A 24,171-nucleotide genomic window follows, 5' to 3' on the forward strand; every position below is an offset into this window, starting at 1 on the left:
ACTTGTCTGTAGTCCGTCTTTCAGTCTAGATAGGAATGTTTCCTATCCCGTCTCTTTTTTCTTCAGTCCAGATAGGAATGTTTCCTATCCTGTCTCTAGTTTTGTTTCTAATTCCGTCTTCAGTCTACGTTGTTTCTTTTAGAAACAACGTCCTTGTAATTCTTTATAAGGAACACATTTGTTCCTCTGTTAATCAATCAATCATCCGGAAATCCGTTAATCTGCCAACTCTTCTTGAATCTTGTAACATTTAAGACATTTGTTGAGAAGCACTCTGGTCTTTCTATTCGGCAAACAAACACAGATAATGGGGGGCAGTATGTGAACCAAGCTTTTAGGGATTTTTGCTCTGAACACGGTCTTCAACATCAGTTTTCAGTGCCCTACACCCCTCAGCAGAATGGTGTGGCTAAATGAAAGAACAGAACCCTTCAAGAGATGGCTAATTGTATGATTCAGTCCAAGTCCATGGATTCGTGTTTTTGGGCAGAGGCGGTCAATTGTGCCAACTATATTCAAAATTAGATGCCTCATAAGGCAGTTTGAAATATGACTCCTGAGGAGGCTTGGTCTCATGTCAAGCCTATGTATCTTCATTTCGAGTTTTTGGTAGTGAAGCATGGGCGTTTATACTAGATGCTCAAAGGAGAGCCATGGAGCAGAAGAGCCGACACCTCATTTTTGTTGGCTACTGCGAGGATGTTAAGGCCTACAGGTTGTTTGATCCGGATTCCAGAGAGGTCCTATTACGACGGGATGTCCAATTTGATGAGTGCCTTCCTGCAATAGATACCTTGCCTCCATAGTCTACTTCACTTACCACCACTCCCTCATCCTTTCCAGTCTCTTTTCCGGATGATAAGGATGATGATCATGTTGATCCCCATTTACCTCCGCCACAAGATCCTCCCCAGATGCCTAAATGGGCTCGAGCTACAGTGGAGGTTGCAGGATCGCTAGCTGGTGACCCTACCACTTCCCATCACACCCATTCACATACTGTGGGTTCTAGTCTTCTCAGTCATGCTATTTGTGATGATCCTCAGACTTTTGCAGCAGCAACAGGACATCCTGAGTGGGATAGTGCAATGGAGGAGTATTCTTCTTTGATGAAGAATCATACTTGGGATATTTGTTCTCTTCCTACGGGAAGAAAGGTAGTGCGATGCAAATGGTTGTATCACACTAAGTTTGCTACTAATGGTTCCATTGACAAGCACAAGGCCCGTCTTGTTACGAAGGGTTTTCCACAGGTTGAGGGTATTGATTACACTGAGACATTTGCCCCTATCACCAAGATGAACTCTATTCGCCTTGTCTTATCCCTCGTAGCTTCACAAGGATGGCCCATTTTTCAGATGGATGTGAAGAGTGCATTCTTGCACAGTGATCTTATTGAGGAGATTTACATGGAGCAGCCTCAGGGATTTGTGCAGGATTCCTCCTTGGTTAGCAGACTCCGACACTCATTGTATGGTCTCAAACAAGCCCCTCAAGCTTGGTATGAGAAGATGGGCTCCTTTCTGCTTTCTACATGCTTCACACGCTGCCATTTCGGTCCTACAGTCTACATTCAACGTCTTGAGGCTGAGGTTTTGATCCTTGTGCTATGTGTTGATGATCTTCTTCTCACAGGTAGCTCGTCCTCTATGATTAAGGATGTTCAGAGAGCATTGATGGAATAGTTTGAGATGACTAATCTTGGCCTGCTACACTATTTTCTTGGTCTCCAGAGTGTTCAGTCCCTTGCTGGAATCTTTGTCTACCAGCAGAAGTATGCTCTTGACATGCTTTGACACTTTGACATGCTTGATTGCAAGCCTGCTCCTACACCTTTTCAGTCGGGTGTTACTTTGTCTACCTCTTGCACTTCGCCTTCAGTGGATCCCACATTGAACTGGCAGTTGGTTGGCAGCTTCTTGTACCTGACACACACTTGTCCTGATCTCTCCTTCGCAGTGGGTCTTGTCTCTCAGTTTTCACATCAGCCTCATGAGAGTCATTGGCAAGCTGCCAAGCATATTTTGAGATACATTCAGGGCACACTGATGTATGGCATTCATTACGCATCAGGGACACCTCACATTGTTGGCTACACTGACTCAAATTGGGTCAGTGATGTTGATGATCAGAAGTCTACTTCTGGCTTTGTTTTCTATCTTGGCTCTCGTCCTATCATATGGTTGTGCAAGAAGCAGCAAGCTCACGCACTTTCATCTACAGAGGCTGAGTATTGAGCCGCACTACTTGCTAGTCAGGGGATTTTATGGCTTCGGCAGTTAATGATTGAGTTTGGTTTTCCTCCTAATCGTCCCACTGTTATGTGGTGCGATAATCAAAGTGCTATTCATATTTCCCACAACCTGGTGGAGCATCAACGCACTAAACACATTGAGTTTCATATGCATTTCATTCGTCATTTGATCCAAGATGGTGTTCTCTCTTTGGAGTACATTTCCACTAATGCACAGGTTGCCAACATCTTCACCAAGTCATTTGCATTGCCACGCTATCTTCAATTGCGGGCTCTGCTTGGGGTTTCAAAAGTTGTCTTTGGGGGGTCTTTTTGAGGCTAGCCTTCCTTCATGTTTTTTCAGCATGTTTGTTCTATCTCTTTTTGGAGAGGGGTTTTTCCCATTGAGTTTTCTCCTTTGTCTCCGGTTTACAGAGATTTCCTTGTTTTGGGTACCTAATTAGGCCTTGTTGTCGGGACCCATTTTCTTGCTTTCGTAGATTTGCTAGGTTAGCTTCCTCCTAAGCTTCACTTAAGGAGGGGTGTTAGAGTAAGTTATGTATTACTCTAGTTGCTTTAGCTCTCTTAGGTGCATAAAATTAATATTTTATATTAATTATATTGTGAAAACCTAGTTTCTTTTTCCCTCTAGTGTTTCATTCACCTTTGTTGAACCGTTGTACTTTTTGTTATAATAACTTGGAATATATTTTTGCTCTCATATTGTTGAGAATTTCCAAGCTCTGCTTTTTCCATTTTCTGGTTTCTCTTCATTGCAGGATATTTGCATGCAGGTGTTCTTGAGGATTTGTAAAGTTGGTTTTCTCAACTTCTACAAGATTTACATTCAACATGCCTGAATGTAAGGCCTTCTGGGTTATGTCCAAACATATAAGCAATTACAATAACAGTTATGCAAGACCTTGCAAGATCCAAACTCTAGCTAGCCCAGATCCACAATCTTATAAAGAACCCCAATAAGAATCTAAACTTGTGCTCACAAGCCACCATGTAACCTTATTTCCCAAGCCCACACTTGGCTACTACTTTTGCCAAACTTTGCTCCTCTCAGCTACTCCATGTTGAACTGAATGACTCAAGACACCATAGGACCCTCTACTTATACCAAACCAAGCCACAGGTCAACCTAGCAAGTTACATTAAATAAACACTCACATTAAATAAACCCTCAAGCCACAAGTCAGCTTGGCAACAAACATTAAATACATGAAATAACTAAATACTTAGGACAAGCCCCAAGTTTACAAAGCATAACTAACTCAAATGACAACACGAAAGTATGTGCCCTTATGCATAGGTCCATGTGCCATCCAACGATCCAAATCCAAGAGGACATAGACCAGTGCCCACAGATCGAAACTCGCAAAAACAATCTACAAGATCTACTAGTAAATTGGGAACACGTTACCAACAACCACCAAAATGACTCTAACTTCAACATGATCACTCCAAACTTTGTGCACTTAGGACAAGGTTCCCTAATGTGTCTCGACCATATCCCCAACTGTGCAAACCATAAGTCCACAATTTGAGCATGATGCCCCTGCATATAGGATTGTTGTCTACCCAAGATGCTCCTGCATCAGACACCCCAAGTGCGAAGAAAAGATGTTCTCAATAGCTGGAAGAACATCTTTTAGGGTTTAGAACATGAACCCCACACTAGTTCTTCATATACATGCCCTCCAAGTTATCAACTTGTATACTCTTTCCTTTGTTCCACTTCTACAACTGTCATCTTCCCATCTATCCTTGGTGTGCCACAGGTCTATTTCCTACACTAATCTATAACCCCTTGAGATTCTGTAAGTCAACTCGGGTGCCAAAACTCAAGTTCCTCCTACCAAGTTCAGTATTATGCAGAGGAATCAAAGAATGTTTCTTGCCACCCTTGTCAACAATAAACACATTCTTGACACAATCATGCACTGCACTGCAATCATACTTCCAAGGTCTACTAAGTATTATGTGACAACTACTCATGTCCACAATATCACATAACACTTGATCAACATACTGCCCAATCTTAAAATCAACAAGACACTGCTCCCTCACTACCAAAGCATGTTCATCTTGCAACCAACTAATCCTATAAGGACAGGGATGTCTCACTCTTTTCAAACCAAGTTCCAAAATTAAATAAAGTTTGTGTAGGTAGGGATTGCATTTTGGGTATTGAAAGTGGAATCAATTTTATGTTTTAATACAATACAAAGTGTGATAAAGAAATTTTTATATATTATTGTCTAAAAGAAATCTTCTTGAAATGTTCAATTTGATTATTAGATTTGAAAAAATAAGTTCATTTTTTTCATTTTTTTCTAATTTCAAACAAATAACATCAAGCTATTGTACATGAATTTAGATGTATTACATTTAGAAAATTGTATATCCAACTTTTCAAAAGTATATTATATAAATACATGTTGACAACATCTTAGAATTTGAGCCAACATTTCATTCTCAATTTTGTAGAGAGAAGGATAAACAATTTCATTAACAAACATGTCCAATAAGACAAAATATAACCCAAACCACTCCATTAGAACTACAAATATATTGTGTACATTTTAGTGAAATTCACCTAAATTAAAGATAGAATGAAGTTTATTTCTAATACTTTTTTTGTACACAAATTAAGTCTAATAATAAATCCACATGCAACATTTTTTATTTGAATATTTTAATTAACTTCACTAGAAAATTAGAAAACTATTATCAGTGTAATTAATTGCTATTTAAATCTTATTTTACATTTGTATACTGATTACGTAAATAAATAAAAGATAAATTTTACTTCACATGTTTTTATTTTACAAACGAACTACTAGAAAGCTCAAACAAGCTTAATATTATAAATATTTCAATTAACTTAATCATTTTTAATAAAACTTAAAACTATAAATTATCCATCTTCTTTATCTTACAATACCAAATAAAGTTGTCCACAAATAAGCTTAACAGAACACAACTATGTAAGCCCATGCAAAAATAGACCACTTTTATGTTCCCAATGCATATACTCACATGTTCATGCTAAAAAGAGATTATTATAGCGTATATATCCCATTTTTCATGACTACTCCTACATTCTTAATATATGTACCTAAGTAATTATTAAAAGAATAAAAGATTCTTATATTACCAGTTTTATTCATGCCAAAAGGAAGTGAATCTTTATTTCACACACAAAATTAATCAATAAATAAAATAAAGCACATAGATATCTAAACAGTTAGCCTAAGCTTAAAAGATAATTATGTAGAATAGACAACCAAACAAAAATAACAAAAAATTTTAAATGCTATCCATCGTTAAAGAAAGAATTAGACAAAATCAAAGTGTAATTGATTGAAACTTTACAATATATTAAACAACAGAATGAAATTAAATGGACATCGAATTATTGCCACTTATTGAAATGAGATTGACCAACCAACCCATTGCTTAAATCGTCAAATTATTCGCTGGATATTGAAATGAGATTAAACAACCAGTCCATTATCCACATTTATTAAAAATTACAAAGAAATTAAATCTAATTGAGATGGAACATTAAAAGAAGCAGCAGATTATATAGGCTAAGTTCATATCAATCTCAAATATTTCCTACATTATCTCTGCAAAAATCAAGAAACCCATTTACGCCAAGTCTCTCATTTTACAGTTTCCAATGCATGATTGGAGATATAAATATCATTCTGATTCAAGTAGCTATTAACAAATCTCATTCTAACTCAAGTAGCTATTAATAAATCTCATTCTAACTCAAGTAGCTATTAATGCATTGAAACTGAACTTTACCATAGAAAAGAAAGTGTAAATTCAAGTTTGACATGGGCAAAATCTATATCAGTTGTCGGTAGTGTCCAATACATTTATGAGAGAGCTTGTCTAGAAAGCTAGAAAAGAATTGGCCCTCCAAAGGACAGAATGGACAGAAGCATGTGGAGCAATTTGATGAGGTTGTTGACAATTAGTGTTACGCAGTTTCTGTGGATATCAAAAGTGCTGCTATGAATAAATAATGCAAATGTTTCAGTCTAAAAAGAGTACAACTCATACTGATTATGCCATTCATTGACCTTCCATGCAACTAAATAGTAACGAACATAGAAAATCGTGGGGATCGTCGAGATAATCAAGCTAAAACAATGACAAGTAATTTCAGTAGAGGACTGTTGGTTTTTCCATGATCTATCAAATTTATGTCAACAGCCTGTGTTTTTAGATATTACAATGAATATCTACCAGTTTTATTGAGATGTCTCCATAGCCTCATATAATTTTATTTTTTAATCTGATAGACATTCTATTCAATTATTAAATATTCAATATTAAACTATTAAATCAGCTTTCACAATTTATGTTATTTTACTATCTAAAATATTATATTTCAAGGCTAACAACATGATTTCGAAAGATTCAAATTAAAGATTTCAATACATTTAAAAATTTACATCATTAAAAGTTTTGCAATATTTTTTCTTTAATAACAAGGACCAAAAATTGTTTCAGTCATAGATTTATACACTAAAAACATTAAAAGAAAAATATAGGTTGAAAAATGCTGTTGGGCAATGGATACAAGTAGCTAGTGACCCAGAACATTCCCATTAACTGTTTATGTATGGAGTTAGTTATTTATTAATGTGAATTAAATGTAAGGTTTTATCTGATTCCAATTGTTTTCATATATTTATATCATGACTGGGTAATCAATAGGTGCTAGGGAACACTTGTAGATGTGTCTTCAAACACATCACTCAATTTGCCATGCAAACTCCCTTAATTTACACATTTTTGAATGGTAAATGTATATTGCAGATGCTGGAAACAGGTGGACTCTTCCTTCCAGATGACAGACACACACCATAATCCTTTACGTGTCAAGCTAACCCTATCTTTAGTACTGTGTGCTTTGTATCCTGCTCGAATTACAATAGAAATAGTAACAATTCAGTTTTTCCCTGCAATACTAGGTTTTTCCTGGCCACTGGGGTTCAATCTAAGGGCTTAGTCGGCCATGGGATGCCTTTTATCATGCTTCTGAAAAATCATGGGACATTCTGTGGCTAAAAACAATGGTATCGAATTCAACCAAATTTTAAGCCATGCTATTTGATACAAATTACAAACCTGATCTTGCACATACAAATGACAACCATGTTGGAGTATATCTGAATGGAATTACATCCTTTGTATCACAAAGACAACCTATTGGATTGACAAATCCATTTTCAGAATTTTTGCCTCGGTACTGGAAGGAATTTGAAAGTGTGAATTGATTATGACCACATTGAAAATCTATTGATGTAAGTATTCCAGTAGTTGAGATTGAGAGGCATGTAACACCATGAATACCATTGAATCTGATCTTTCAGCAGTGGTGACGGTGTATGTTAGCAGCATTGAAGGAGGTGTATGTTGGGTTTTGGACATCTACAGGAACTTATGGAACTGAAAAGCATTACATTCTCGAATGGAGATTCGGTACAGAAACCAATATTGTAGATATAAATGCATATGTAGGACTGAAATGGATTTAGAAATGAAGATTGCCAATATATGAGTGATTAGAGTGCTTATATTATAAAAGGTGCTTCTATTTCATAAAATTAAGAAACTTGCTGGTTTTTACGTTTAAGAAAAGTAGGGGGCTTTTGAGATTTCAGTGGATTACAGTGAGTAGTGAGCGGTATAGTATATATTTGTGCCTCTGTAATTCTAGTTCTTGTAAGGAGAAATTTGAAGTAACAGTCAGTATCGAAAACAATATTCATAAAATTTTAATAGTCAAAGATGTTAGTAGATGCTATGGTGTTTATCTTCTCTTCTCATAACTGTGAACACTTGCAGGTCCATATGAGCTTTTCTTGAAGGGCACAAAATTGACATCTCTAAAATCTTAGATATGGATTAATGGAATACGACTTTTAGGTTCTTAAGAGCAACATAGATTATTCTATTTTCTTCCCAAAGGGAGGAAGCCTAAGAATTTCACATAATCTTGACTAAGAGATCATATTCTCAGAATTGGTACCAACACTGCTGAGAAATTGGGGTACGAAGTGCGTAATGCTGTTGGTGTGCTTCGATGCGACACTATGCTTCAAAACAAACAGAAAATATAGGCCTTGCAAACTGTCTTGTACAAGGATCTTATTATTGAGACCGACTGTTACTATTTTCGCTCTATTTTGATCTTTGCAAAATGTGACATGCCAGAAGCTCAAATAAAAAGAGCCCATGTTTATTGCATCATACCATTGATATGAAAACAAGCTCAGAAAATGTAGACATTTAAAGGTTTTTCAAATACAAACATTAGGTAATCTTAAGGATTTCACATTCAACATCTAAATAGTATTGTCTTATAAGTCAATGAGGAAAATGAATGACAGTAAAATGATGGGAATAACAAGTCAGGAAGAAAAAAATTACAGTAGATCATCTATTCTGTTTAGAAGAGTCAGCAATGCATTCAGGTCCCAAACCTTTCAAATGTCGATTCTCTTTTTACATATAAATCTAGCATGAGAACAACAGAACATAAAGATGAATAACTATAAATTTTGTGCAGAATATTTCAGAAATGTTTGACAAAACCTTCAAACTGAAACTAGAACCAAGGATGAGAGAACAGAACATATTTATAGGAAGGAGATCACTTTTTAAAATTTTGAACTTGAAAGTATTTCACAACTTCGCTTAAGAAATACCCTATACAATGGATGACCAAACTAGTGATAGAACGTATCAAAGTAGTCATGAATGTTCCAGAACATACCAAACTACTGATGAATGTTCCAGATTGTAGGTTATTAATTTAAAAAATCCAATTTCTGGCATTCATTCATTGCACATTAAATCCAATTTCTAACATTCAGTCACTGCAAATTGATTAATAGAAAACAAAGCATTTCATGTAGACCATAAAAATTGCCAGAGATGAAAAATATCCCTCAATCTACGCCAGACTGTCAGATGGGACAAGCCTGGCAATGAAAAATATCCCTTATTCTAAGCTGGAAACTGGCAGAATGATGGAACAAGCCAAATTTTTGGGATAGATTTTCTCCAATATTAGTATGACTTTCAATGTTCATCCAACCTTATTTGTTTTCTCCTAATTTATCCTTCATTAATACTGGTGCGCAAAAAATGTTGGAAACCCTACTGTTTAAGGTATGCACCAGTAAGAATTTGAGAATAGAGAAATTATAAAAAATATTAAATTATAAAAATATTAGGAACATAGCAGAATAGGATGTCCCAAAATAAATAAAGCTTTTCAATGGTCAAAATTAATATAGACATAACATCTACTTGGATGCTATAGTATCCAGCCATTCAGCAGGAACTAATAATTTACCAATTACTTGCGTAATACATATAGCCAGGAAAATGTATTGGTTGTAGGAAACCAATACCTTATCAATTTATTGTTTTCTAACAACCTATTCCTACCTGCAATCTTTATTGATCCATATGCATTTCACTTCAGAAAGAAGTAGACAATTTTGGCATTGAATTGGAAGAGTTTAAGATATATTTTAAATTGTTATGTTGGCTGTCAAAGCATATTTGAGCCATATTGCTCCTTTTAATATAATTAATTGTTTATTTGAATACAATGATTAAAATTAAACCATGATTTGCCTTATGTAATGGACAATTTTCTTTACATGTGATGTATACATGCATGTGTGATTTTCTCATGTTTTAATGGAATAAAATGCTGTCTGGATTAGTTTCTATTCCTTTTCATTCTTCAGTAAAGTATTTCACTCTGAGAGTATGGTAGTGCAATGAAAAGATTAGGTTGCTTTGGTGGGAGAACAATTAGAAAATGGAATAAATCTAAAATTTGAAAACTGAGGTTCCAATATTATAATATTAAAAGCTGTGCAACTCACTTTTTTCAATTCTTCCTCCAGCTCAACCCTCCTTTTATCAAGTGTTTCAATCTCAGCTGACAATTCCTAAGAAAAAGAAATAATATATGAGTACTGTAAGAAGAATATAAAGAGGTAAAATGTACTATTTCTAAAAATAGAGATAATTAATAAACTATTTAATTCAGAACACCTAAAAAACAAACTTTGAAAAATTAACTGCATTCACACAACTTTTGCCTCCTTTTTTGTTCTGGATAGCAAAGTTCACAAAGAATTTCAAGTTGAAGTGAAGCATACTAATTCTGCACCTTATTGTCACAATAATAATTGAGAAGAGTTCAGATTACTTAGGTTGCAATTTCAACCCCATATTATTAGTTCAGATGACACTGATTATATTGCAGGTAAAAAATTATATGTTAAGGTTGTGATGATCTTAAAAACTTACCCTAACAGAAAATAAAGCCAATAGTGAAATTATATTCCAGGGTATTTCAAACAAAAAAAGAAAGGTTGAACTTATTCTAATTTTGATGCAAACTTCTAACCCTATTTGACTTCCAAGTGACAGGGATCTGGTGCCAATCAATGCATGTCAATCTCTAATACCCTTTAGCTGCAGCTTCTGAATGTTGAAATGATCTAATACCAGTACAGCAAATATCTTGACATAAATTATCAGCAAAGCCTACTGATATCTCTCATAAATTGCAATTATGCTAAATTAGTATCGTAAACTAAGTTACCAAAAATCATTCCCCAAGATACAGCAATTTGCAACTTAATACCTACAACTGTATGGAACAGAGCAAGAGCAGCAACAGCAATAAAAATGATTTTTAATGACTCTAACAAGAGCAGCCACTGTCCCTTTTGTCACCATATGGAAGTCATTTTGCATGGAATCTACTTTAGTCTGTTGCAGCAGGCTTAAAATTAAACAGAAGCTACAACTTAGTATGCAATCTCAGTAATATAAACAACTGATGGGAATAGCGTTAGACTTTTAGAATTTTGGAAAGTCACGATTAATTTGTATGGAGGCATGGCAGCTTCAAGTAGTACGGCATCTTAGAGATCGGCATAAACCAATTCACAACTCCAAAGTTGATAATATTTGTTACACAGCAGCAGACGGCCTGAACAATATGAAAAAAGCACTGGTAATCTTCACCACACTAGAAACTCTAGTATATCAACAGAAACTACAATAATATTCAAACTCCAAACATAAATGCAGTCCATGGATACAACCATCTCTAATGAATCAAGGGGTTTTCATGCTCCAATCCAAAATGGATACCAAAAGGGTTTTCCAGATTTTCTCCTCCTATAATGTCCCCTTCCTAAGCACTTTCATTTTCAAAACTCATGGTAACAGATTGACCCAAATTATTTGATAAATATAGGTGTTTTCTTGAGCTCAATCAGTTGAAATTTGCATAACGCCCTACTTTCCTAGAATAAATTTGTCCATACTATTTTAAATAAATGTCAGGTTGGACACCAACATGGCTAGATGGCATTATTTCTATTTTGGAATGTTGGTTTGAGCAGGTAACAATGAATAGCTGAGTTTGAATGAGGTCTAGAGTATTTAAATAATATTTAAAATATATATAGTTAAATAAGTAGTGGTTGCCCAAGGTGAAATTTAAAAAGTGCTTTGCAACTTTTTGGGAGCGGTTGACAAAGTGTGAGTAATAAGGTGATTTAAAACTGAATTAAGAAAAAAGTGATAATCCTAATCTGGGCACAGGTTTTCAAGAAGCTTATTTATTTGGTTTTGATCTCAGTTTTCAGCATGCTTGGAATTGATATTTTGAGAATAGACTTGGCTGGCTGACCTTGTTCATATTGTGGCTTTGTAAGGACAAATCCCTTGCAAGGAACGTCCTCTACATGAGTTTAAAATATGATCTGGAAGATTCATTGGTGATTTCATTCAAGATCAGAGATAATTGAAATTTCAGTTTGAGCAAAAGAGTATTCAGAGCAGATTTAAGGGAGATTGATTAAAGAATATTGGAAGTCTATTGCACATTTTTGGGGCAGATTTCCATTCTCCTTGCTGGTCATACTTACTTTCATCCCGGCCTTTCAGCCTTGTTGGGGACATGGGAGCTCTGTACGAGGAAATGCCAAGGTTTTGTGGTGGAGTTGTGGTTGAATGGGGTTGCCTAAGCCTGTATATCACTGGTGTGGCGTCTAGGGTTTATCCTCTCAGTTTGCTGGTTTTTCTGATATTCATCAATATTATTTGCAAAGAGCAAATGGGTATGTTTGATGTCTCATTGTAATGTAATTTCACAATTTAGGTAGCTTTTATTTTGATGATATATTGTTGCTTCAGTCCTGAATATAATTCAGAAATTCGTTGTTTGTTGTGGTTCTTTACTGCAATTGAAAGCATCTTTTTGTTGCTCCATTGCTTCAAATGAGTTTATTGACAAAACAAGTTATACATCTCTGCCTACTTCTCTAAAACAATTCAAGACAAAAAGAAACACAGGATAATATTACAGTGTTATCAAAGAAAATTATCCTACAATCCTAAGGGGTTCTGAATAACACAGTTGTGACATGTCGGGATTTTAGTCAGACTTTCGCAGATCACTAAAACACCTACAAAAGCAGGTCTATTCCTAACATGGTAGCAGGAGAATGGAGAGCAGCAAATATGGGCCATAGAACATACGAGAACACGTCATGAATATGTTGAACACTATTCTTAGAGGCTACCAGACTGCAAATCAGCGAGCACAGGAAACAATCAATGTCTTCAGCACTTAGTTGAGTTGACAGCCTGTCAAATGGGGGTTAATAAAAACAAGAACAATAATGTGGGTGCAAGCACTGGTGTTAACAATGGATAAGAAAGTAGCAATAATGGTAACAAGGGGCAAGGGGATAACTCCATTAATAATGGAAATGCAAATCAGCAGGCAAGAACTATTAATTCCAAACCCCATATGTAGGCTGTCAAACCCAAATATCAACAAGAAGTTGACAACGAAACGCAAGTTACTGATTTGCAAAATCAGTTTACACAGGATTGGATAAACAGAGCCCCACATTTTCAGGCTGCTATATCTCTATGGGATAACATAGAAAATGAAGCACAAATCCAGCACTGGTGAAAGCATGCATTATTAGGACTTGCAAAAAAAGTTTGGGAAACTAACCCTTCCTTAGCATGACAAATCAAGGAAGACTTCAGCTAAAGCTTCGATGCAAAAGTTGGGCACTTATTTTTATCTTAATTTCATGCCTTAAGATGAAGTTATCAAATATATCGCTATTCACCTTGATGGCATTTCCATGAACAGTGGTATCATGAGATGATCACTATGGTTCATTATCAAATCATGTCTTGCACTGAGTTCAAAGGAACTCATTGACAGATTTGATAAGAAAAAACTAGAGTTACACTTCAAGGAGTTGGCTCAGCTGAAACAATGGGGTTCGGTAGATGTGCATGTTGCTGATTTTCAGTTGCCATCAGTGTTGGTCACAGATACTTCAGAGATGAGACTTGATGTTCTTTTTTTGAATGGTCTTCCAGATCCTTTAAGAAGTTAGACTAAGGCAATCAATCTATCCACATTAAAATAAGCCATGTAGAAGGCCAAGGACATGGAGACTTCTATATCTAGGAGCAAATTTCAGTCCAAGGGATTTCAACATAAAAAGAACAAGGATAGAAAACATTTTCATTGTGAATCAAAGAAGTCCTGAATTGAATCAAATAGGCTGGGCAGCAAGCAATTGAACAAGATTCGAAAGAAGAAAGTATGTCATCTATGCAGGGAGCCATGGAACCCATCTCATAAATGCAATGTTAAGACAAAGGTAAAGCAGATAAGAGTATTTTTCAGCAGAACAATAAGCACCAGAAAAATCAGATTGCAATTTAATTCAGAAAGTATTGAAGTGGAAAGCTCATCAGAAGAGAAGCAAGGAGTGCTGGCATCATTGCCCACCTTTCTAGCTACCAAACAGAAATAGCATTTAAAGTTAGAGGAGTTCTACAGGTGGCAGCAAATAATAACTGTCATTGATACTGGTGCCGCCCATAATTTTATTAATGAGGTCTTTGTGGCTAGGAAAGGACTTCAGACTGAAGGACATGAGGGTTTTAGGGTGATGCTAAAGCCATTGATGGGTATAAGCTGACTTGTACTCATAAGATTTCCAACTTGAGTGTACAACTACGATATTATGTTAAAGGATAAATTTTATGTGTTGAATATAGGAATAAGAGATATTACTATAGTTCTATGGATGCATTGGATGCAACCACTTGCAGAGCTCACCTTCAATCTATAGAAGGTGGAAACAAAGTTTTGAGCAAATGGGAAGAATGTTGGACTAACCACCAAAGTCTCCCTTTGGATTCAAGACATTGACTAATCGCCTCTCATGAATCTATTTGGAATTTGGCATTTGTATCAGTTGTTAACAAGTCAATCCTTTAGCGCAACAGAAAACATGATCTAACAATTGGTATCACGGTAGGGTTGCAGATTCAAAACCCCTCGGATGATGTTGGGTGAGAATTGCTCGACTCATCACCAACATCTCCCTATTCAAGACATGGACAAGCCACCTCCTGTGGATCTATTTATCGCATTTGTATTGGGTGTTAACGAATCAATCTTTTCTATTGACACACATGTTCCAACAAGGAAGATAGTCCTTAGATAGTTACCAGATGGGGTCCCAAAGTTGTATCCTTCAAAAGGATAGATCGCTAAACAGACATGATCAGGTAAAATAGTAGGTAGTTGTCTCATAATGCTTACAATTGCAAAATAGAAAAACAACACTTGTTATCGAGACATTCAAACGTTGCCATCAAAGCATAGGAAGCCATTCTAGAGTATACTACCTAGAGTGACACTTGAGAGGGGAATTGAGCATGTGATATAATTGTAGGGTACCAAACTAGTAATGACCACATCATATAGGCATCTCGAGAGGCATAACAAACAATCCCCAATCAAATACAATCTAAATTTTTCTAATTTTGACGTTTTCAATTGAAAATTTGGGTGTTTGTTAACAATTGCTTGGATTGCCTTTTCGATGCAATGATAGCGTAAAGTTTAACCATGAAACTATTAGGCAAATATTGGTAAAAATTTGAATGATATATTAAAGAACAAATTGTTCTTATAGATTTTAAAATCAAGATGCTTCTAAAAAGAAAGATACAAATAATGTAAACTTCCATGCTAAGCTATACTGACCTACAAGAACCTTTGGTTATAGACCAACCGTTGTTGTAGTCTAAACTACCTAAGGAAGAGGTATTACACATAAGGATGGATTGAGAAGGCCATTAAGGAGCTATTAGATATGATGCACGTTAAACTCAACAAAAGCCCTTTTGCTTAAGCAGTAACATTGGTGAAGGATGGCACAATGTAAATGTGCATTGATTACAAGGCTCTAAACAAAAAGAAAACAAAAAATAGGCATCATACTCCTAGAATTGATGAGTTGATTAATGAAATGATTGTACTTGTTATTTTTCCAAAATTAATTTGAGGTCAAGTTACCATTAGATCAGGATGAGGAAGGAGAATACAGAGAAGCCAACATTCAGATGCCATTTTGGTAATTCTGATTTTCTCATGAAATTGTTTGGTTTGACTAATACACAAGTCACTTTCCAATCTTCAATAAGACTTTTCTTATTATGTCCTATTTTTTTAGCAAAACATGAGAAGAACATATAAGGCATGTTTAAGAGGTATTGATCATATTGGAGAGTGAGTCCTTGTGTGCCAAAGAGCCTGTGTAACTTTGGCATTATAGAATTCTCTATCTAAGCCATGATATTAATTCAGAGGGAGTAAGAGTAGATCTTCAAAAGATCAAGGCTATTGTTCAGTGGCCTACACTTAGAAATCTCTCAAAAGGGAATATTTGACCTATGTGGATTCTAGAGAAGGTTTGTGTAATGCCTACCCCTAGTTCACATTTCATGTTGTATTGCCAGATTCTTTTAGGCTAGTTTTATGATTATGTTTTATGATTAGCAGTTCTTGGTTACCAGATTTGGTTGGATCTTATTTCATATTCAGTTGATTTATGTGATGAGCTACTTGATACTCGGTTATTTCATGTGTACATGATTATTCTTCGATGATTATACTTGTATACAGTGATTTCAGTTATTTCATGATGATAGTTAGATGGATTATTTATATGCAATTTCTATGGATACTTACCCCACACTAGCATGTGTATGGTGTATATGTATGTTTTACTTAATGTATGATGTTTCTGATATGGCTGAGGGAGGGAGTGGTAATCACGTGCTAGTCGAGATCTACATGATGCACCACTTCCCACCATTGCCATTTTAGTTTAGATTATGTGTATGTACATGCTCAAATTTTAATGCAGATTGCAAGTATCGGGGGCATCGACTTCCCTGAATTGTCAGGATGAGCGTGCCCTATCACAGTATCTCAATGGTAAAAAAAGGGAGATAATCCTAGAGTCCAAATCCTAACCCTAAGCCTATTGTCCTAGAAAGTAGGACAAGTATCTGAGTTTTAACCTTTCGAATTCGTCAAGTGACATGAATTCGTGATTTTGACCCTTGAGATTGTTTTAGTATTCTGTGCTTTATAATTGGTCTTCATATTTTGTCTTGTGGCTCTGTTGTGATTTTCAGTTATAATTAAATCAAATTAAAACATAATTTAATGATTTAATTTAATGAAAAGTTATTTTAAAAAATCAATACTTAATTAATTGAGAAACTAATTAAATTAAAGAATTAAATTTAAAATATTTAATTAAAGCTCTAATTTTGGCGTATTTATATTTATTTAATTTAATAATAATTTATTTAAGAGTTTCATTTTAATAATAAACTCTAAATAATATTATTAATTGAATTAATATATATATTATTAAAAACATCTCGAGATTTAATAAGAGAGAAAAAATATTAATTTAATAAAGATTATTTTAATTAAATTGCAAAAGTCTGTGCATGAAATTAAAATAATAAAATAATTAAGGAAAAGGTTTCATGTGATTACAAAATCAAAGCCCTAATTTGAGAAAAGCTCTTTATTAGTAAATCAGAGCTCATTTCTCCATACACAGGTTTGGAGGAGTCAATTTCCGAGAAGAGGGTTTCAAAAGAAAAGGAAATTTCTTGCAAGTTTTGTGCACTCTGTTGTTTAGCATCAGATCTAGGTAGGATCTTGTGGGTTTTGCGCAGTAGTTCTTTTAAATTATCTATCTTCTCCGTGTTTGTTCTGGATCTGTATTCAGAATTTCTATTGGATGGAAACCCTTGTTTGTATAATTAATGTTTTTTTTTCGTTTTCGAAAATGTTAGTAAACAATTTGAGATTAGAAAACCCTCATTTGTATAATTTGGGGATTCGTAATTGATTTCTTGAGATTTGGGATGGGGTTTGAGAAAGAATATCATAAATGGAATTGTTAAATTTGATTGTTTCTTTTTCGTTGCCCTATCAGATCTAGTATGTAAATTCATTTTCAATATATATAATATATAAAATTACCACAATAGATAAATTTACTATGATAATTTTATATACATATATTAAACATGCGGTTCAAATTTCCCATGCAAAATCGGACTGTAAAAACTTCATAGAAGGGGGTACTATATTTTTTTCATTGTTTTTTTTTAATATTAAAAAAAAAATGCAAAGGGGTTGTGAATTCCCCCCCGGCTACGATTCATATCATATTTGATAGTTGCTTTTTTTTAATATATATAAGCTTTTTCTATATTAATAATATTATTAATGTTAATGTAATTATTAATTATTAATATTATTATGAATTAAATTATTATTATTCTTATTTTATTAATATTATATTATTTAATTATATAATTATTATTATTAATAAATAATATATTATATATTATTTTATTATTAATTGAATTAATAGTGTATTTTCAGAATTATATTTTTAGAGAAAATATTTTCCTATTGAAATTTGTTAAGTATTTGCGGTTCTTTTGGTCTCGAAGACCCTAGCGAATCTAAGACTTGAATAAGTGAGAACATGAACCCTAGTTGTAATAAAAAAAGAAAAACCTTATCAATCTGTAATACCTAAGAATGAAAATGAAAACTTGAAACCATCATGAAAATTGAACTTATGTTTTCAAAATCTAATGAATTATAAAAGTTACTTTTGTATGAACTTTATGTGATGTGTGGTTTACTGATGTTGGGTTCGGGTTTGACTTAGTAATTTGACCAATCAGGATGTTTACGATCTTTTATACCTAACCATGGTGATGTGTCACGTGCTTTTTATGATGAGATTTGATCTATTGTTTGTTAGTGCTTTCCAGTTGCTTGTATAGAATTGAGGTAATGATTGTGACTTTCTTGTTATAACCTTTGAGTCTTCGATCAGTTCTCTTTTGATGCTTTCCAATTGCTTGTATAGGACTGAGGTAATTAATGTGTTTCATCTTTTGGCGCTTTCTAGTTACTTGTATAGGACTTAGGTGATATTGAGATTTGTCTTTAGGTGCTTTCCAGTTGCTTGTAAAGGACTGAGGTGAATACTATGTTTTATCTATAGGTGCTTTCCAATTGCTTGTAAAGGACTGAGGTGAAAACTGTGATCTTATAAGTTATACTCTTATGAGCCTAGGGTAAGTAATATGTGTGTACATTAAGAAGTGGCTTGCAATGGAGGTCAAGCCCTAAGTGGCTGCCTGGGTAACCCATTGTAAGTTGTTTTAATAAGTGATAACATTTCATTAAATGGAAATAAAATGAATTAATAAGAGTCAGTGTTTTCCTCACCCATGCCTCGAATGCTAGTACAAGCTAGAATGGGAGTAGAGAAGATGCTTACTTGCGACCTTGCTTCGTTAGTATGCCTTGTTTGTACGACAAGATACTGGTGCCGCATAGAGACACTAGGGGGCCAGAGTCCAGACAGGCTGCTAGGGTAACCATAAAGTTAGCTCACGCAATGACACTTGCCCACTTACATAGTAGATTTCCTACGTGTCTTTGTTGCCTCTTGGATTAGATATACTTATGTTTTGGTACCTTTGAGATAGTTTGCTTTCAAGTGTTTCCTTGACCCAGATGTTGGTTATGACTTTTGAGATTGATATACGTATGGGACTTGAGACTATCTCCTCAAAATGGTGGAAGTGGGCCATTTAGGTTCCACAAGGTCGAGTGGTAGTGCATTTTACTTATACAATTGAGATCCAATAATTGAATGTCGTTGCTTGATGTACCTATGCAGTTGTTCCTTGCTTTCTGATCTTGTATCTCTATTGGATGATTATATTCTATTATACTATATTTGTTTATCAGAGATCTTATGGGATGATGTATATTATTTGAGTTTTTCATACCCTATGACTTGTATAGTAGATGATTATGCATTCTAGTTATGCCAAGTGGCATCATATGTAATTGTACATTATTTAATTGGATTTGTACTTGTGATTATTCCATGATGTAGATTTTTGGTTGTGTTAGACTTAATATTGATAAACTTATAAATGTGATTCAACGTCATGGGACCCTTAAGAGATGTAATCTATTTTGGATGGTTGTGTGTATGTGAGTTATTGCTTACGCTATATTATCTATTGATGTTATTATCTTTCAACAAAAAAAATGTTTGGCAAACTTAGTGAAACTTTAGGTTATTTTCTTTTGGGTTCCCTGGCAGGGTGTTACAATTTGTAAAGGGATTCTCACAAACCACATCCCTAGGTACAAACCTATCAAAGAAAGGAGCTTTCAAGTCGTATGATGCAGTGCAAAAGTGTTTTCAGCACTTCTTATAGTTGATTCAATATGCCCAATTTTGGCAATTCCATATTTCTCTAAACGTTTTGGGTTGGAGAATGATGCCTTCAAGAGAGGAGTGGTGTGCAATTTAAGCACCTCATTGCTTTCAAAAGCTAGAAGTTGAGAGGTGTGGAGAAGAGCTACTCTATATATGATCAGGAGATGTTGGCCATCAAGCATCCATTGGGCAACTTCAGACCTTATTTGGGAGGGGTAAGTTCATCATTAAACCCAATCACAACGGTATCAAATAAATTAAGGATTAGAAAGATCTCAACCATAAGCAGCAAAAGTGGGTGAGTATATTTCAACCCTGTAGTTTTGAAATTGTATATTTTAGGTACAAAGAATGTGGTTGTCGATGCACTTTCTAGAAGGCCTCATTTTTACTAATTGGTTGAGACCACTGCTGATTGGACTCAGGCAGCAAGAAACATTGAGGATAGTATTCATGATGACAGGTAGACGGTGATTAATGATCTGACTATTTACAAGGAAAGAATTTATTTGGTGATGCACGAGTGATTTACATGGGGAGCACTAAAAATGAAGTCCTTAAATATTTTAGAGTGTCTGTCATGCCAGCAGAAAAACAATGAGCACACTTATCTAGCCAATTTGCTTTGTCCTTTACCAATTCTCAATCAAAAAAGAAATGCACTCCATAGACTTCATCACATTAGTACATAAGGCAGGGTGTAAGGGCTGTGCATATGTTGTAGGGGATAGCTCAACTAAGTTCGCGTATTTCTTTAAAATTTCTACAACACACACTGCAGCACAGGTAGCTGATTTGTTCTTCAGGTAGATTTTCAGACTTAATGGAACTTCATAACTTTTTTCCTTCTTTCACTTTTTTTGGGTGGTGGTGGGGTGAGGGCAAGCCCTCCCTCTAGGTTCACCTGGGTTTGGTCCAAGGTTCCTCCCAGCCACCTTAGATCCCCCATGGGTAACTAGTAAAGGACCGGAACCGTACCCATGTGGGAATAATAAATTTAGAATGGAAAATTGCAAATGTTTTCGCCCTCCAACTTGAGTCTAGTGCTAGATTGAATGTTTGTTACTTGATACTTGACCATATAAAGTTCTCAGTTTATGCAGGAACCTTAAAATCTTCAATGCTAAAGCTAACATCTTTAAGATCTCAAAATGCAGAAATCAATCTCATAACTAACTTTTTTGTTAAACCTTTTATTTATGGGTGACAAATTCTAGTGTACTATCCCTCCCCTTTTAAGGAGTTCATTTCCCACAATCACACCTGCATATATTTTAATGTGATTAAATACTGTGTCAGATTCATCCTCTATGGGCTTATCAGACCATTATGGAAGATAACTTATCAGAAATCGTCATCTCATCCATACATCTTAATTTGCAACTGGAAGGTCATAATAATCAACATCTTGTCAATTATTTTTGAGGTTCTGATAAAATATAGGAGATGTACATCCACATAGAACACATTTTAACCTATATCCAAAATCACTTAGCTATAAATTTATTTTTATGCCAGAAAGTCAATCATAGCTTATTAGTATTGCATCTCTCTGAATCATTTTAAGGTTGCTATCTACTTTTCATCCCACTTATGTGCACATCAGAGAACTGACAAAATACAGAACTACAAGTTAAAATAATTGATTTATCAAAAAAAAGCATTAAATAACTATAACCCCCAAGACAAGAGAAGATTTTTTAGTTCCAATTATCTGATGATGAAAAAAAAGCCACTTAAAAATAAGAAAACATCAAATGAAACCAAATGTAGAATACAAACATTTCAAACTGGTAACCCAAATTTAAACCCAAAATTAGGAAGTTATAAGGATACCTTCTCTACTTCTGTCACTTCATTAGCCTTGGCCACACGATAATTTAGAGCTTCCTCCTTTTGATGCCTGCAAAAGTATAAATTGAACTCGATCATATATTTTGTGTGAGTGATTGTTGCCAAAAAGAAAACATACTGTAAAACAAATTATCATGAACAAGAGATTGTATTATTGTAACACAGAACTGCACAAAGCAGCTAGTTTACGCAAACACTAGATTGTATGTTTTGTGTGGGTGATTGTCCTCAGAAAAAAACCAGGTTACCGGGAGACTGGGGTACTTAAAGACTTCGGAGATTGGTACTGGTACTGGTACGTCAAATTTTTCAAAAAAAGGAGACAAGGGTACTTGGAGACGTCAAGTTTTTTTTATAATTTAAATTTAATAATCTCTACAAAATTCAAAATACTATGGCATAGAACTTTGAGAGAAAGAACAGCAAGTAATATTAAGTTTAAATACACACATGTAAAATGACAGTGTGTCAAATTTTAAAACTCACACTACATATTGAAATGCAAAAATATTGATAGTTCAATGGAAAACGCTGATACACAAACAAAAAAACAACAATCAGAAATCTATTTTCATTTTTGACTGTTTTCAAGGTGGAGACATTGATTTTTCAACAGGAGACGTCATTGCCTGAACCTTAAGCACCCACTAAGTCTCCGGAGACATTTCCGAGACAGGAGACGAGTACCAGTACCTGAGACGCATCCCAGGGGTCTGGAGATGGATCTCCCGGTAATGCTGGGATAAAAACATACTCTAAACAAATTAACATGAAGGAGAGAATGTATTCGTGTAACAAAGAACTATACAAAGCATCGAATTTACACAAACCTCAGTATGCAGGCATCAGATAATACACTAGAATAAGGCTCAAAAATTCCACAAGAACATTAAAAAAAAAAACATGTTTTATAATTTTCAATAACAAACTTCTGACTATCACAATTCTCATTTAAGTTCTCCTGACTAGATTTATTCACATAATATATTTCAACCTTGGACCAACCAGCTTCATGCTCTGAAAGTTTTGCTACGCTTTCAATAAGGAAACTTCTTTCTTACCATATTGCATTCTTTCAAAACCTGTCCCATAGCTGATGATATCATTTCTCCCATTATCAATCCAATAATTCATCACTATTCTAATAATTCATTAATAATCTTTCAATACAGGAAACTTCTTTCTTACCATATTGCATTCTTTCAAAACCTGTCCCTTAGCTGATGACATCATTTCTCCCATTATCAATCCAATAATTCATCACTATTCTAATAATTCATCAATAATTCATCACTATCATAATACATTTCAACCTTGGACCAACCAGCTTCATGCTCTGAAAGTTTTGCTTTGCTTTCAATACAGGAAACTTCTTTCTTACCATATTGCATTCTTTCAAAACCTGTCCCATAGCTGATGACATCATTTCTCCCATTATCAATCCAACAATTCATCACTATTCTACTTTCAATTTGTGGTCTCCCTCAATTCTTTTGAGAGCGAGGCTTCAGCTTCTACATAAGGGTCAAAGAAAGTGAGATCAGAATATAACATCCCTTTCTCTCTCGCATCAACCTCTCAAAAGGCAAAAGAATACAACATCAATGCTATGCCAAACTCATCTCCTCACAACTTTATGGTGCAAAGATACAAGAAACTACAGTACCCATTTCCCACAACCTCCACCAGTTGCTATTTATGTTATGAAAGGGAAATGAGAATATCAATTTGCAACTGTGAACAAAATCCGTGACCTCAACAAATTCTGCCCTCAGCAACCTCAAACCAGAGAAAGAGACACGGGAAGACAGAACAAAACACTTTGCCAAAAGATTAGAGTTTTGCAGCCTAAATAATACTTTCAAACCAGAACACCTCCAAACTCCATGAAACCAAAACCATAGACACTTGGACCAAATTAAAATATGGGTTGCCCTCAGAAGTGTGATATCTGACACATTTTCCAGGACCTTTATTGACCTGCTAGCAGTTCCAGATGATTTTAAAAATGCATTTGAACTTGCCTGGGAACCATGAAATTGAGTGGCCAACTGCATACTAACAATAAATCACTAATGTGAAATTTTAATCACCAGCATCGAGCAGTCAGGTAGATGCAACAGAACATGTACAATGAGTTGCTTCATAATCTCATCATCACAACACACTGCACGTGTGTCAAATGTGCAGGTGCTTAAAGCGCTCACAGTCACGACTCGCATAATTGAAGTTCTTTAATAACATATTACAGATAAGATAGGATTAGAAGATTTTATTAATGTCCAACAAAAGACCACAAAGAGGGTCCAAGGGACAAAT

At 34.9% G+C, this 24,171-nt stretch overlaps 1 protein-coding gene across 1 annotated transcript in view; it reads right to left on the reverse strand.

Moving 5' to 3' along the window:
• LOC149577313 (uncharacterized) overlaps nucleotides 1-24,171 on the reverse strand; it is a 200,440-nt gene that overhangs the window by 37,245 nt on the left and 139,024 nt on the right. Inside the window, exons 10-11 of the mRNA XM_089823391.1 lie at nucleotides 21,835-21,901; nucleotides 10,174-10,239 (exon numbers count right to left, since the gene is read on the reverse strand). Of these exons, the coding sequence (XP_089679517.1) occupies nucleotides 10,174-10,239; nucleotides 21,835-21,901 (133 nt within the window). The remainder of the gene's footprint in view (nucleotides 1-10,173; nucleotides 10,240-21,834; nucleotides 21,902-24,171) is intronic.

The sequence above is a fragment of the Cupressus sempervirens genome, chromosome 1 (assembly GCF_028749045.1).
Source record: "Cupressus sempervirens isolate cs-2001-9-10 chromosome 1, ASM2874904v1, whole genome shotgun sequence".
Taxonomy (NCBI): domain Eukaryota; kingdom Viridiplantae; phylum Streptophyta; class Pinopsida; order Cupressales; family Cupressaceae; genus Cupressus; species Cupressus sempervirens.